The sequence below is a fragment of the Mustela nigripes genome, chromosome 16 (assembly GCF_022355385.1).
Source record: "Mustela nigripes isolate SB6536 chromosome 16, MUSNIG.SB6536, whole genome shotgun sequence".
Taxonomy (NCBI): Eukaryota; Metazoa; Chordata; class Mammalia; order Carnivora; family Mustelidae; genus Mustela; species Mustela nigripes.
In genome coordinates, this window is record NC_081572.1 from 6317907 (window position 1) to 6332442 (window position 14536).

General features: G+C 50.6%; 1 protein-coding gene across 1 annotated transcript; it reads left to right on the forward strand.

Moving 5' to 3' along the window:
- The first annotated feature begins 454 nt into the window (after positions 1-454).
- On the forward strand, positions 455-14536 carry CD300E (CD300e molecule). Its single transcript, XM_059381127.1, has 7 exons — positions 455-600; positions 1139-1343; positions 6389-6597; positions 9053-9400; positions 10001-10348; positions 12589-12700; positions 13531-14536. The coding sequence occupies exons 3-7, from the start codon at positions 6558-6560 to the stop codon at positions 13712-13714; spliced, it is 1032 nt and encodes a 343-aa protein (XP_059237110.1). The 5' UTR covers positions 455-600; positions 1139-1343; positions 6389-6557; the 3' UTR covers positions 13715-14536.

A 14536-nucleotide genomic window follows, 5' to 3' on the forward strand; every position in this document is an offset into this window, starting at 1 on the left:
CACTAAGCCACCCAGGCACCCCAAAGTGCATGTTTTTAAAGAGCGGGCATAGAATTCGCTTACTTTGTTTCTGATGACTTTCCAATACAGAGCCTCTGTCTTGTGGTTCCTCTGGATGTGGATGGAAGTCAGTTTCACCACTTCTGTGCCAGGCCATAAGACGTCTATGTAGTACACACACACACACACACACACACACACACACACACACACTGCATGGTAAAAACAGGGACCAGTATTGAAGCTGTTGGCATCACATGCTGGAAAGAGTAGATCCTTCCACTTAGCGATCTCCCTGACTTTCCTTGGAGTATGCAGTAAGTGAGAAAGAAACCTCAACCTCACGTGGAGCCCCTGAGACTTTAGGGCTGCCAGTTACAGCAGCTAACATCACTTATCCAGACCAGTACAGCAGGTCCCTTCTCTTCACTTTCTCCTCCAACCAGGTTGGACCTCAAGGTTCGTCACTTGAACGACGTACTCTGCAATGTGTGTCACGTTACCTCCTTTCTCAGCAAAAGGAACTTTACACATGGGATTAAGTTAAAGATCCTGAGATGGAGAGATTATCCTGGGTGATCCAGTGGGCCCAATGTTATCGTAAGTTTCCTATAAGACAGACGCTGAAGGTTCAGAGTCAGAGAAGCAGACATTCTGACGGAAGCCGAGGGTGGAGTGGTGGGGGTCTCATGCCGGTGGCACAAGGCAAGGAAGTGGAGTCTGCCTTGGAGCTTCCGAAGGCACGAAGCCCTGCTGACGCCTTGACTTTGGCCCAGCAAACCTAATTTCGGATTTCCAACCTCTAGAACCGTAAGACTGGAGTATGTCCCCACTCCTCCGTGTGACCCGAAGGGGAGCGTCCAGGTTGAAAAAGCTTTGAACTGAGCAGGATGTAAACCTTGGTCACAGCTGGACCAGAAATTGCCCCCCAAGAGGAACCAGTGCTGTGACCATGGTGGGCAGTTGCTTCCCTCAGGGCAGGGCTGGAGCTGTGGATCTATGGGGCTGAGAGCCAAGGGCGACCTGGGATCCAGCCCGGTGGGCCCTGCCATGGGCCCTGCCCTCAGCAGGTGAGGGGACGAGGTGCCACCAAGCTCCCCTTGCCGTTTTGCTTTTGGTTCACTCTCTTTTTCAGCAGGTTCTTCCCCTTTCCCAATAACTTTGCAACCCAAAATGAAGAAGTGGCAGAGGAAGGAAGCAAATAACAAAATACAGATGGGAAGTGACCGTATCGAGGCCGGGAGCTCCTAGGCCAGATGTCAGAAGATAAGGATCTGGACATTCCGGGGCTGGGGAGATTGGACCGCCAGTCTGCTGGTAGCTCCGCCCCCTCTCTGCCTCAGGTGAGTGGGTCTGGGACTTGTCACTTACTGAACCTTCCCTGGAGAAAAGAATGGAGTGAGTTCGGGAGAGGTGACACACGGGTCCCAGGAAACCGTTTCCACCCACCCAGATGGGCGGGAGGATATGGAGACCACGGCTGTTCACCGCCTGACACAGAGGCGGGGGACGTTTCATCAGCTCACGGGGTGTGTGTGTGTGTGTGTGTGATATCAGTTGCTACATTGTGCCAGGGTCTGTGCCTAGCATTTGACATCAGGGATCTCCTTCGTGTCTCCCAGCAGTCCTTAGGAGGGGGATTCCACCATCCCAATGAAGGAACGGGGAGCTAGAGAGGTGCCAGGCGGGAGAGGGGTGCTCTCTGGAGGAGTAGGAGGCCGGCAGTTAGGGGGACAACAGCCGAGCTTCCCACGAGGAGCAGAAGGAGGACAAGCCAGAGGCCTGGTGCTGGGGTGTGCGGGGCCTCAGAGGAGCAGACCCCATGTCCCCGGAGACCTGATGAAGTAGCACAGCTTGTCTGGGGCGGCAGTAAGGGGGCGGTTGGGAGAATGAGCCACTTCAGGCAGCATTAGTGACGGCTTGGGTGTGCAGCCACGAGACGCCCAGAGTCCTCTGTGGTGTGTGCAGGCAGGAAGCGATTGTGGATAATGCACCCGAAGGTCCTAGTGGGTGGCCCTGGTTTATTTCCCTTGAGAGGCCAAACAAGAATCCTGAATTGTTCTTAAGCTGCGGAGAGTCTAGACAGAGAGATTTCAGTAAGAGTTGAGAAACCATTGCATATATATATACTTTTTTTTTTTTACCTGACTGAATAAATCCAGACCAAACGGCTGGCCAGCATCAAGGGGTGGGGAGACTTCACAGGGATCACAGTGCACAGCTGGTGAAGACTCCATTCCCCTCAGTGAAACAGGTTCTGACTGTAAACTTTGACTTCAAGGAATGAGACCTGACTGCCCAATATGGCCATTGGGGTCAGCAATCTGTCAGGTTAAGGGTATGTTTACCCCGGGGGCCTGGAAACCCTGCTCTGGGTGTATATCCCGGGAACATGTTCTGCAGGCCCCTAGGGGGTGTGTGCTAGAGAATGTTCATTAGGTGCCATTCATGGAGGCAAGGAGTTGGGGGCCACCTAGACGTCCAGCACCGGGCACTGATGAGTGGCCTCGGGCACCTGCTGCGGAGGAGAAGCCGAAGCTGAAAACAGTAAAGTGGACACTCAGTGACACAGATGAGGCTTCAGGACCCGGTGCTGCATAAAAAAAGTAACACCAGAATGAGATGGATGGCCCGAAACCGTGTGGTTTGAAGCATATGCCTACAAAGCAAGCCTATGTACTTCATCATCATACGGAGGCAAGGACATCCACTGAAGGCTCGTCTCTGAGGTGTGTGAACAGGGGACAGGACTGAAAGCACCAAGTAAAGAAAGGACAAGTTTGGTGAAGGGTAGGTTTTCCTGGGCCTGTGAACTCAACCCGCAGGACCTGAGGGAACCTCCCAAGACAAAACAAAACAGAGCAACACCGAAGACAGAAAACCCGAGAAAGCATGTTGGGGCAGGGTTAGGAGAGAATGACATGAACACCGGTGGGGCCGTGGCTCAGAGGCAGGGGTCAAGTCTGCCAGTGCCCAAGTTGGGAGGGAGGATTTATCTGCATCTCGAAGGAAGCTGAGAGGGTACATGTGCCCGGGCCGGTGGATGGGAGGTTGGATGGGCGTCGAGAGATCAACATGTGCCCTGGCTTGTTGGCTCAAGGGAGCACCTGCTGTTGGGCATTGGAAGTCGTTTACAGTGGCCGGGGCCCAGAGTGTGAGCTGTGGAGGACAGGGAGAGGCTGGAGGCCCGCCAGGAGCTGGGTCTGGTGTATCACAGCAGGGTCTGGACTTGACTGTAGCCAAAGGGGAGATGGCGAAATTTTGAAAGCCGGAAAGCCACTGAATCAGATTTCAAAGCTTCCTCCTTTTCTTTCAAAAGCACCAGCAACGTCTGCATTCCTCACACACTGGCATCCGGATTTGACACCCATTCAGGGGCATCACACCTCCACTCCAGAGGCTCTATTTCTTTCTCTCTTTTTAAAAAATTTTATTTTTTCAGAGTTCCAGGATTCATTGTTGATGCACCCCACCCAGAGCGCCATGCAGGACGGGAGCTTCCTTGATACCCAGCACCAGGCTCTATTTCCATGCTAGTTGCTTATTAGTGCTTGTGTGGCTTGTCCTCTCAGGAGTTGGACGGGCCCCAGAGAAATCCTTTCCTTAATCATTAGGGTTTTGACCCACATAATTCTTCCTCTCCATTGTTTGATGCAAAGTCCACCAAATTTTCCTCCGTTTTCAAAATGCATTTGTCATTTAATTATTTTATTTCCTAGAACTCTATCTTGATTGCCTTTCAAGAGGTGTGTGGATTTTTTTTTTTTTTTAATAAAGGAAATGTTAGTAGTAGAAATTATGGACGAGCTGGGCCTCGTCACTGCTTCATCCTTCCCTTGCTCAGCTGTGCCTACGTGGGCAGGTGTCTTATTCTTTCTCTTCTAATTTTGGAGCTGAGCTTTCTGACTTTTCTCCTATGTATGAGTTGCTCATTGCTGAGGGTGGGAAGAGAGGTCCAGACACCTGTCTCTGGGAGGCAACTCTCTTGCGTGATGCCATCTCCTGTACCCTGGTCCCTTCACTTCCTGCTGCTGATGCTCTGAAAAGCCTGGTTTTTCCAGGCCCATGTGCTGGGCTGTGGATGAAGAATAAAGACATGGAATGGTGTGGGGGTGTAGAGGAAAACACCATTCTGAGACCCATCTCCCATCCCTACCACTCCCTTCCCACTCACCAGCCGCTCTCCTGCCTCTCTGGGCTCATCTTTAAAAAAATAAATAAATAAGGCTTTATTGAGATATAGTTCACATATCATGCAACTGTCCCCTGTAATGTATGCAATTCAGTGGCGTTTGGCGTACTCACAGATAGGTGCGGCCATCACCACATCCGATCTTAGAGCATCTTCATCATCTTCAAAAGGAAACTCCATACTTTCTAGCTATCCTCCCTTTCTGAATCTCCCCAAGTCCTAAGCAACAACTACATGACTTCTGTATCTATAGATTTCCTTGTTCTCGTCTTTGCAATGAATGGAATCACATACTATAAGGTCTTCAGTGACTGGCTTCCTTCACTTTGCGTAATGTTTTCAGCTTTACCTTCTAGCAGGTCTCATTCCTGTTAATGGCTAGGTAATAGTGCATTGTGAGGTTAGATCACATTTTGTTTATCTGTTCATCTGCTGATGGACATTGGGTTGTTTCTACCTTCTGGCTATTCTGAATAAAGTTACTAAAAACCTTTGTGTACCTGTTTTTGTGTGGACATATGTTTTCATTTCTTTCTTTTTTTTATTTTTTAAAGATTTTATTTATTTATTTGACAAACAGAGATCACAAGTAGGCAGAGAGACAGGCAGAGAGAGGGGGAAACAGGCTCCCTGCTGAGCAAAGAGCCCGATGCGGGACCGATCCCCGGACCCTGGGATCACGACCCGAGCTGAAGGCAGAGACTTAACCCATTGAGCCATCCACGTGCCCCTATGTTTTCATTTCTCTTGGGTGTACACCTAGGAGTGAAATCGCTGGGTCTTATGGCAACTCTACGTGCAATCCTTTGAGGAATTTGTAGACTGTTTTCCAAAATGGTTGCACCACTTTTCTTCCCATGAATGCGTATATGGACGTTCTGACTTCTTGACATCTTTGTTAAGACTTACTATCTGACTTCTTGATGGTAGTCTTCCTAGCAGGTGTAAAGTAGTGTCTCACCATGGTTTTGATCTGCATTCCTTGATGGCTGCATTTCCCTAATATTGTTGTCTGTGCTCAGCTTTGGACTGCCCCGCTTCTACCTCCTCTCTGGTGTGGTGGAGCAGACAGTGATAAGATGAGCCTTTTCTCCTAGGAGTTAAGCCTCTTCTCCCAAATGTATGTGTTCCAGGAGCTTCTGACTGTTGCTGGTGGGGGTGGGCAGGCCAGAGCCCTATGGACCTCCTGCTGTCCCCAAGCAGAATGGATCTGGGCATTGGTTGACACCAGACAGCTTTCCCCCCAAATCCCTACGGCTAACAAACTAGACTAGGATTTATGGACTTGATTTGATGATGTCTGGTTTCAGGACCTCTCTGTGCCTCTGTCTTCCTATCTTTAAAGTGGGGATAATGGTATCTGCCTCACACCTTTGTTGTAAACTTAAATAATTTGGGCAAAACCAATACCTGTGCTTTCGAGAAGAATATGTTTCTGATGTTCAAGTTGAATTGAAGGGAGTGTATAGTTGTTTGACAGACCAGATGAGAAGTAGTCCTGATCCAGGACTATTCTAAAGAGTTAACGTTTACTGAGCAGTTACTATGTTCCAGGCACTGTGACAAGTGCTTTATGTTTGTTCACTCCTTTATTTCTGTGAGATGAGGATGGTTACTATGGCTCTATTTTATAGATGAAGAAGCTAGGGATGAGAGTGATGTAGCAACATGCCCAAGGGTACATGGTTAGTACATGATGGAGGTGGGATTTAAATCCGCATGACTCCGGGATCTCTGCCCTTCACCAACACCTTAATACTGAATTAGATTAAGGGTGTACAAGCAGGTGGAGCTTCCCCACAAGCCGTCAAAAAGTTGGGTCCAGAGCCCAGAAGAGAGACTAGGTTAGAGGAAGAGGTATGAGATCAACCACATGGAGGTAGTGGTTGAGAGATTCATGGGGAGTCCTCACCCCAGATATTTAAGTGGGGTGTTTTATGACCCAAAAGTATGTAGTCAGAGAGAAGGGACAGCTGGTTAGGTCGAGCAAGTAGCCTTGGACAGGAAGAAGAATGAGAGATGGGGATAAAGGCTTTCCTCTGTTGGAGATTTCATATTTTGGGACCGACTTGCATGAAGACTCGGGGTATGATCCAAACATTATATTGCCATTAAATGAAGAAAAAAAACAGCAGATTTCTCTTGTTCTTAGTCCATTCTCTGATCTCTTGACACTCTTCCCTTTCTCCCAACTAGGGCTTCAAACTAGGAAGTATCTAGGAGATGAAAAAGGAAGTAGGTGAGAGACAGAAGCACATAGGAAACTTGAGCAAGTAGAAAGTGGACACCGCAGTCTCTGTCGCAAACACCTGGATTACAGCGGGGACCTGGATTTGCTGGGGACGCCAGCCAGAGAGACAGGACCATGTGGCTGTCCCCAGTTCTGCTCCTTCTCTGCCTCTCAGGTGAGTGGGGCTGGGGTTTTGGGCACTTGTTATTGGAGGGGGTGGAACAGTGGGTAGAATGTCTGTCCTGGGTTCAAGCCAGAGATCCCAGCAGAAACAAGGAAGACACATCCATTCATCCATCTGTACATTCTTCTATCCACTGAAGCATTCATCACAGATTTGCATATGCTTATTGAGCACCAGCTGTGTTCCAGGACCAGCTGTGTGTCAGGAAAGCAACTTCTGCACTCAGGGACTCACGGTTGAAAGAGGGAGTCAAGTCACTGTGATACAGCATAGAACTTTGTGTAGAAATTTGTTCATGTGGTGTGGAGCTGCACAACAGGGGCCCCAAACACTGCTCTTGACCCAGTGCAAGTCCTTATGGAGGCTTCCCTGGACTTTGGTCTTGAAGAATGAATGAGTTTGCTGAGTGGAAAGAGAGAATAGCTTATGTGAAAGTGTCAATCTCTTTAAAGATCATGGACAGTTCAGGCATTAGCAATAGTTTAGAATGTGTCAGAACTTAGTTTAAAGGGGTTGGAAAGGTTTCTTAGCAGGAATTAAAGAAGGGACCAAAGAGGTACCCTCAGCATGCATCTTAAACCCCTGCTAGAACAAGGTGTTGTGCAGTTAGGTAAATACAATCGTTTTGGAGGAGATAGTCTTAAAAAAAAAAAAAAAAAAAGACATTCAACATGCAGGAGAGCCCATTCTCTGTGGAAAGTAAGTTCAGGGTAAAAACTAGGTGGTATTCTTCATGTTTGTAGAGTAATTTTTATGTTGGGTAAGACATAGAACCCGCCCAACATAATGATGGACTGTCCCAGAATAGTAGGTGGGAAAGGCAGAGGTTTCAAGAAAGAAGGCCAGTTGGGTGACACTGGCCAAAATGTCATTTTCTTCTCAGTAACACAGGGGAGCGGATGGGATGGTCTTCAAGGTCCCCTGGGGCCCTCATCCCTGAGATCTTAGACTCAGAAAGACATTTAAGAGATGTATCTTTTTACAGATGGCAGACGCTCAAAATGTCTTAAATGAGGATGAAAATAATAATGGATATTTTCTCTTCTCCCCTTCTTTTTCTTCTCCGCCTTCCCCCCTTCTTTCTCCCCCCCCCCCCCCCCCCCCCTCCCCCCCCCCCTCCTCTTCTTCTTCCTCCTGATGATGGACTTTTTCTGAGCCGCTGTAATTAAGGAAATGGGCACCACAGCAGCAGTGGCTGGAGCCTGCTCGCACCCACTCACAAGAGCTGATCACGGACTTATTTCCCCAACCCTACAGCCGGTGGCAGCACATGGTTAGCATGAAATTCGTCATAGTGAGCGTGTTTACGCCCCAGAAACCGGGAAACGCTCTGAACCAAGGCTTCTCCTTGACTCGCCTGCGCCCCGCCTTGCTCCCTGCCCAGAGCTGGTTTACCAGCAGATCACGGCTTCCTCACATCTGCTTGCTTAACTCTGATACAATTGCCTAAATGCCCTTGCTTGGGTGCAGGTAAACTAGAGATGGAAACTTCTTCCCACCCCTTCACGTGGACTGGCTGGTCTCTCCGAGGCCACAGGTTCAGCTTCATGTCCATTTACAGCTCGACTTCCTCCTGGGTCCTGATAAAAGCTTTGGAGTCACTTGTAGAGACTGAAGTTTTGGTTCTTTTTGTTTGTTTGTTTGTTCTTTCCCATCCCAGCTCCTGGCTACGCTCCCCACTCTCTGTTCCAGCATTCTCTCACCCCCTACCCTTTGGGATTACAAACACCTGCGGTTACAAACGTTGGAAAAATGTGACCACTTTACATTTATGGAGGGCTGTATGGCTAGCTTAGGAAAAGAAGGGGGAAAGGTGGTAAAGAAAGATGGTAAGGTCCTGGGGACAGTGATGGGGTTAGGGGTGGTCCGTTCATGCCCCAAACTCATGTCAAGGAGCCTGTGAGAGTCTCCTTGGGACCCAGCCCTTCCTAGCTGTGTGTCGCTCCTCCTTCGGGGCTGGAGGAAGGCCAGGGGTTTATTTTTCCGCTCTTGAAAGCACCTCTAGAGTGGAGTAAACAAGAAGCTGTGCTCCTACAGAGCAACTCTGAATTGCAGAAAACCTGAATGCAGAGGTTCACTGCAAAGGGAAGTGTTTTTCTGCCTCACTGAATCTCATGCCTGCAAAGGCTAAGACAGGGCAGGACAGCCAGCCCATGCTGCTCCCTCTCCAGCTTTGTTCTCATTCTCCCTATCCCCACATGGCAGGATCCTTGTGTGGTTACTCAGTGTTTCTAGGCTCACAGGGCACAGATCTCTACCTCTCTTGCTGGCCCTAGTCTCCAGACTGTCCGGCTTAGATCTTAAGTCTAGATGTCCCTCCAGGCCCACATCCCTGAGACCAGAACCGTCTACACCTTCCTGGCAATTTTCTCCTTTGGCTTCAGGCAGACAGCGGCTATAGGGGGCCTTTGAGATGGAGCCCTGGGATGTGGCTTATGTCTTCCAGGCTCTTTGTCCCTGACGGGCCCCAGCTCTGTGACGGGCACCTTGGGTGGCTCTCTGAGTGTGCAGTGTCAGTATGAGGAGGTATACCAGAGGTATAGCAAATACTGGTGCCGAGGACAGTATGGCGCAACATGTGAGAAGATTGTGGAGACCAAGGGAGAAGAGAAAGAAGAGAGGAGTGGGCGTGTGTCCATCAGAGACCACGCTGATAACCTCACCTTTATAGTGACCATGGAGAACCTCACTGCAGACGATGCTGGATCCTACTGGTGTAGAATTCAGACACTATGGCTCCTGGATGTGTGGTCACGTGACCCTTCATTCCACGTTAATGTGTTTGTTTCCACAGGTAAGAGATCCTCTCACTTCACCAATAGATCTTAGGGGATATGACTGAACGTGGAGACAAGGTTGAATGTCATGCTGAAGAGTGTCTGTGGGTCTTGTCTAGTCCTCAGTCCCAGTGGTGTTGGGAAGAGCCTATGATGAGGGCAGGGAGAGAGGTGACTCTCCCCTGTCTCCTCATCCTTGGCATGGGTGGGGGTGTGTAGCTGAAGGCTCTCTCACTTTCACAGGGCTGGGGCCTTACTCCATTGCCTGGGAGGCCCCTCCATGCTGCACCAAGACTATCTCCACCATGACTTTTGGAAACCTGTACCAAAGGAAATAAATTCTTCATACATCTTTAGGTTGTTCACAGAATATTCCCTCTACTATACTGTCCTGAAATTAGCCTTACTCTTCTCATTTCAAGAAATAGGCTTCTTGAGTGGAAGCTCTTTCTCCTACCCTCTGGCTTAAGTCTAAGCTCTGATGTCCCTCCAGGCCCACATCTCTGAGCCCAGAACTGTCTACACCTCCCTGGCAACTTTCCCTTTGGGCTTCAGGCAGACAGCTGCTGTAGGGGGACACTGAGATGGAGCCCTGGGATGTGGCTTATGTCTTCCAGGCTCTTTGTCCCTGATGGGCCCCAGCTCTGTGACAGGCACCTTGGGTAGCTCTCTGTGTGTGCAGTGTCGGTACGAGGAGGTATACCAGAGGTATAACAAATACTGGTGCCGAGGACAGTATGACACAACATGTGAGAAGATTGTGGAGACCAAGGGAGAAGAGAAAGAAGAGAGGAGTGGGCGTGTGTCCATCAGAGACCACGCTGATCACCTCACCTTTATAGTGACCATGGAGAACCTCACTGCAGACGATGCTGGATCCTACTGGTGCAGAATTCAGACAGTATGGCTCCTGGATGTGTGGTCACATGACCCTTCATTCCACGTTAACGTGTTTGTTTCCACAGGTAAGAGATCCTCTCACTCCACCAGCAGAGCTTATGGGTCTTGTCTCTGGGTCTTGTCTAGTCCTCATCCCAGTAGTATTGGCAAGAGTCTATGTTGAGGGCAGGGTGAGAGACAGCTGTCTTTTTGGCCTTGGCATGGGTGTGGGTGTGTAGCTGAAGGTACCCTCATTCTCAGAGGGCCAGGACCTCACTCCACTGCGGGAGGCCCCTCCATGCTGCACCAAGACCATCTCCACCATGACCTTTGGAATCTGTACCAAAGGAAACAAATTCTTCATACATACATCTTCAGCTTACTCATACAATATTCTCTCGACTATCCTGTCCTGAAATTGGCCTCACTCCTCTCATTTCAAGAAACAGGCTTCTTGAGTGCAAGCTGCTCTTTTTCCTACCTCCATGTGCTATAGGGTGGTGAAGCTATGTTCAAATTCTCCCAGTCCCCCACCACAACCTATCACTATCCTACCTGTTCCTTTAACATTTGTGTCACATGACCACACGCATCCTCTACTTCTCCTTGGCATGACCTTCCATTGGCTTCTAGGTTACTCCCCGACACCCCTAATTCCTGTCATTGTCTTGGGAGTTTTTAACAAGTAACTTGTCTCAGCTTCCAGGACCTTCTCAACTGCAGTGACCTGCATTCCCACTCTGCAGCCACTCCATGGCAACATTGCACATCTTGCTGTCACCCCAAACTGGTCCATGCCCAGAACCCTACCTGAAGACGCTGTACTCCCAGACAACTTTCTGTGCATCAGTCTTCCCACACCCTCACCCCCCTGGCCCTACTTGCAATCTCACATACGTTTCCAGCCCTTGGATCCCTCTCTCCATTCTCTCCCCACTTACTGCCTACCCCTCCCCTGCCCTGATCTCACTTCCTTCCTAAGCCAGGCCCTACTCTCAAGGAGGACTACATTTTCTTCACCTGTCATGCACCATTTTCCTACCTGCCTCTCGAAACCGTCATCCCTGGATCCACCCTAAAATTAGGGTGAGCGACCATTGGGGTTTGCCTAGGACTGAGAAATTTCTTGGGATGTGGGGCTTTCAGTGCTAAAACTGGGTCAGATCCTAGGCAGTCTAGGGCAAATCGATCTCCCACCTAAAATCTATCTGCTGCAGTAGTGCTGGAGAAGTCATAGCCGGTGATGAGGGGTGTCCATACAAGTTCATGGTCTCTAATATGACTCTCCCATTCTTCTCTCTTACCAAGGGCGCACGGAATATCAGACGCGAACTCTCTCAATGATGCCTAACTCATTCTTCCCCCTTTCCCTTCTAGGTTGAGGGCGGTTTCCCTCCCCCTGTTCGAGAACAATTCTCTTGAGGCTGGCTCCTCACCCTGGAGCTCCATGCCTCCCTGTCTCCTCGAGTCAAATTCCCTCCTTACTCTTCTGTATCTTCCTCCATCAGTTATCCACACTTTCTCTTCCCCTCAGCCCAGAACTACACGCTGGGTTCTCTCCTGTTCTAAAAATATCTCGTAATCCCCGTGGCCTCCTCTAGGTGTCACCATTCCTTGTTTCTCTCCTTTCTGCTTGCCCGGATGGCCCCTGAGGTCTGAGCCTTCTGTGCTCTCTGTATTTGATGGCAGGCTGCCCCTCTGCCCTCTCTCTATTGATTTGAGCCCATCAACTTAGATGCCTCTGCTCTTTGTGAGGGCAGGGATGGTGCCACATACGTCAGTGAATCCTCAGTGGCCAAGATGTCAAGGGCTGTAGTTGGATGAAACGGAGCCTGTCCTGGGAGCCCTGGGAGGGTGAAGGCTCTGGAGGCTTGTTTTTTTCGGGCAGTCATGAGGTTGGGGCAGAGACACTGGTCACACCAATAGCCCGGACACCTGAGGCTTAGCTCCTCCCTAGCAGGGAGTTAAAGTGGCCTTAGTTTCCATCTGAAGGTGCTGTGAGCCCCCTCCTACAGTCTCTCTGAGGCTCCTGGGCCACAGGGCCATCTTCTCCAGGCTTGCCCCTGCTCTCTCTATAGGCAGAGTCAGACTTGGGATGGAAAGAAAGATCCGACACTTACTAGAGGTGGCTCATTTGACCAGTTCTGGAAAAGTCTCATTTGGTCCCTGAGCAGCTCACGCCATCCTGGAAGTGGCCTGACGCTAGCTTCGGAGCATCTCTCAATTCCCTTCTTCCAGTGGGCCATCGTGCATAACGTTGGGTCCAAACGGGCACGTAGCGGATGGCTGGGGAGGGAGTAGCCCCTCATGTGGGATTTTTCTCCAGCACCAAGTAAAACCACAGGGAGGACCACATGTCAGGCTGTACCTGCTGCCTTTCCGGGCCTGAACACCAAGCAGAACCTCAGCACGGAGGAGCTGTTGACCTGCTGCTCAGGGTAAGGGCCCCCAGCCTAGAGACCACAGAAGATGGGGTTCAGCAGCCTTATGGGACCCTGGGGTGGGGGCTGGCAACACACCGTGAGCTTTTTACCTCTCTGCTGGGTTTGCTTCAGTTTGGGTCACGATATTTACATTCTCAGTGGCTGCGTGGGGACTTCGTGTGGAAAGTATCACTTGTTTTGGGAACGTTGTCCCCATGCAGCAGCTGCAGGGGAACAGGAGGCTGGCTCACGTGCACATGCGGCTCCGCCCATGTCCACCCCTCCCCTTCTCCTTCCCCCTCTGGTTCTGGACTCTGGCTTCTGGTTCTGGAGCCCTAACTCGGGCTTACCTCCAAAGGTCTTTGCTGAACCAGAGATCCAGGTGCTTCTTGTGGGGGTTTGGAGAGAGATGAGCTGGCTCCAGGCTGCTTTTCTCCTCCCAAAGATACCCAGAAAGGGCTACCATGTTGCTCTCAGGCTCTGTAGGGCCAAGGATAAGGGTCAGGGCTTTAAAGTGAGGGTGGGGGTAGTTTTCAAGAAGTAGGTTGTTACGGAGAAATGTGAGAGGAAGGGATAGAGAGGAAGCTTCTGGAAAGCAGGCAGTGCCGGGCGCCTCTTCTCTTTGCCCCATCACCTCTCCTTAACAGAATTCCTAGGAGTAGTGCACGGTCAGGGGAGGGGAGGTGATGGGGCCCCAGAGAAGGGCTGCCCAGGCACATCTTTTCCAAGTTTGATCCTGAGTTATGAGGGCTCTAGGGTCAGGGCACAGGAACAGGCTGGGAGAGAAGGATCCTGGACCTCCCCCCGAGGAGGCAGTCATTTCCTGTCCCTACGTACCCCCACAGGTCCTTGCTCAGCAGTGTCCACTTCCTGCTCCTGGTCTTCTTGAAGCTTCCCCTGTTCCTGACGTTGGTTGGTGCTGTCCTCTGGGTGAACAGGCCTCTGAGGGGCTGTGGAGGAATAAAGCCGAAGGAAGATAATCCACAATGTAGTGCACCGTCCCCAGGAAGGCCCTGTCCAGGAACGTAGCCCCTTGGACTGGACAAGAGAGACGTTCAAACTCCAGACTCCTGGGCAGGGGGAGCTGCTGTGCCTGGATCCTGGAGGGACCCAGGTCTTCTTGGGGGTAGGGGTCCTGTGTCTCGAGGGAGAATCCTGGTTCTCAGAGGACATTTGCTCCAAGTCCTCAGGTGCAGGAAGAATGAGTCTCCCGGGCTCATGCTCGAGGGTCCTCCGTTCTCCACCCCCGATCCGCTAGCTCCTTGCCCTCATGCCTACCTCCCAAGGGCAAGAATTTCTTGCCACAAAAGCTTCTGGGTTCAGTGTTCCCACAGGGCAATAACCACCTCCTTCCTGCAGCCAGGAGGCTCCCTGGGATGGCATGTTGCCACAGCCACCATGGGGCACACCAGTCCTGGGAAGGACTCAGGTGGTTTTGAGTGCATGTCAGTGCGCAGGGAGGAACACAGTCTGTCACAAGCACACGTCTCCAGCTCCACTCAGCTCCTTGCATCTAGAGCAGCCCTCTCGTCTCCGCCACGCAAAGCCAGTGATGCCAGTTTCCAGAAAACACTCGAGTTCCTCAGTGCTGCATTTACAGGCAGGGAGGCCATGCTTAGAACCTGAGCTCCGGCGTGGCTTCTGTTAGGGGAGGACACCTCGTGACACCTTCCAGGAGAGCTGGCACTGGTCCAGGACTCCAACCAAGGAGAAATTCAGCCAAAGAGGCACATACGGGCCATGTGATAAAACACACACAAGGCGATGTAGGAAACACAACGCTGGGCAAGAGAGAAGCTTGTGATGTACTTTATTCTTTCTCAAACTCATTTTTAAGTACTCTAGTTTTGT

Excerpts from the sequence above, each read along its gene's own strand:
- CD300E (XM_059381127.1), top strand. The coding sequence starts at position 6,558 with ATGTGGCTGTCCCCAGTTCTGCTCCTTCTCTGCCTCTCAG. Across the intron at positions 9,401-10,000 it reads TAATGTGTTTGTTTCCACAG|GCTCTTTGTCCCTGATGGGC; the intron begins GTAAGAGATCCT and ends TATGTCTTCCAG. Across the intron at positions 10,349-12,588 it reads TAACGTGTTTGTTTCCACAG|CACCAAGTAAAACCACAGGG; the intron begins GTAAGAGATCCT and ends ATTTTTCTCCAG.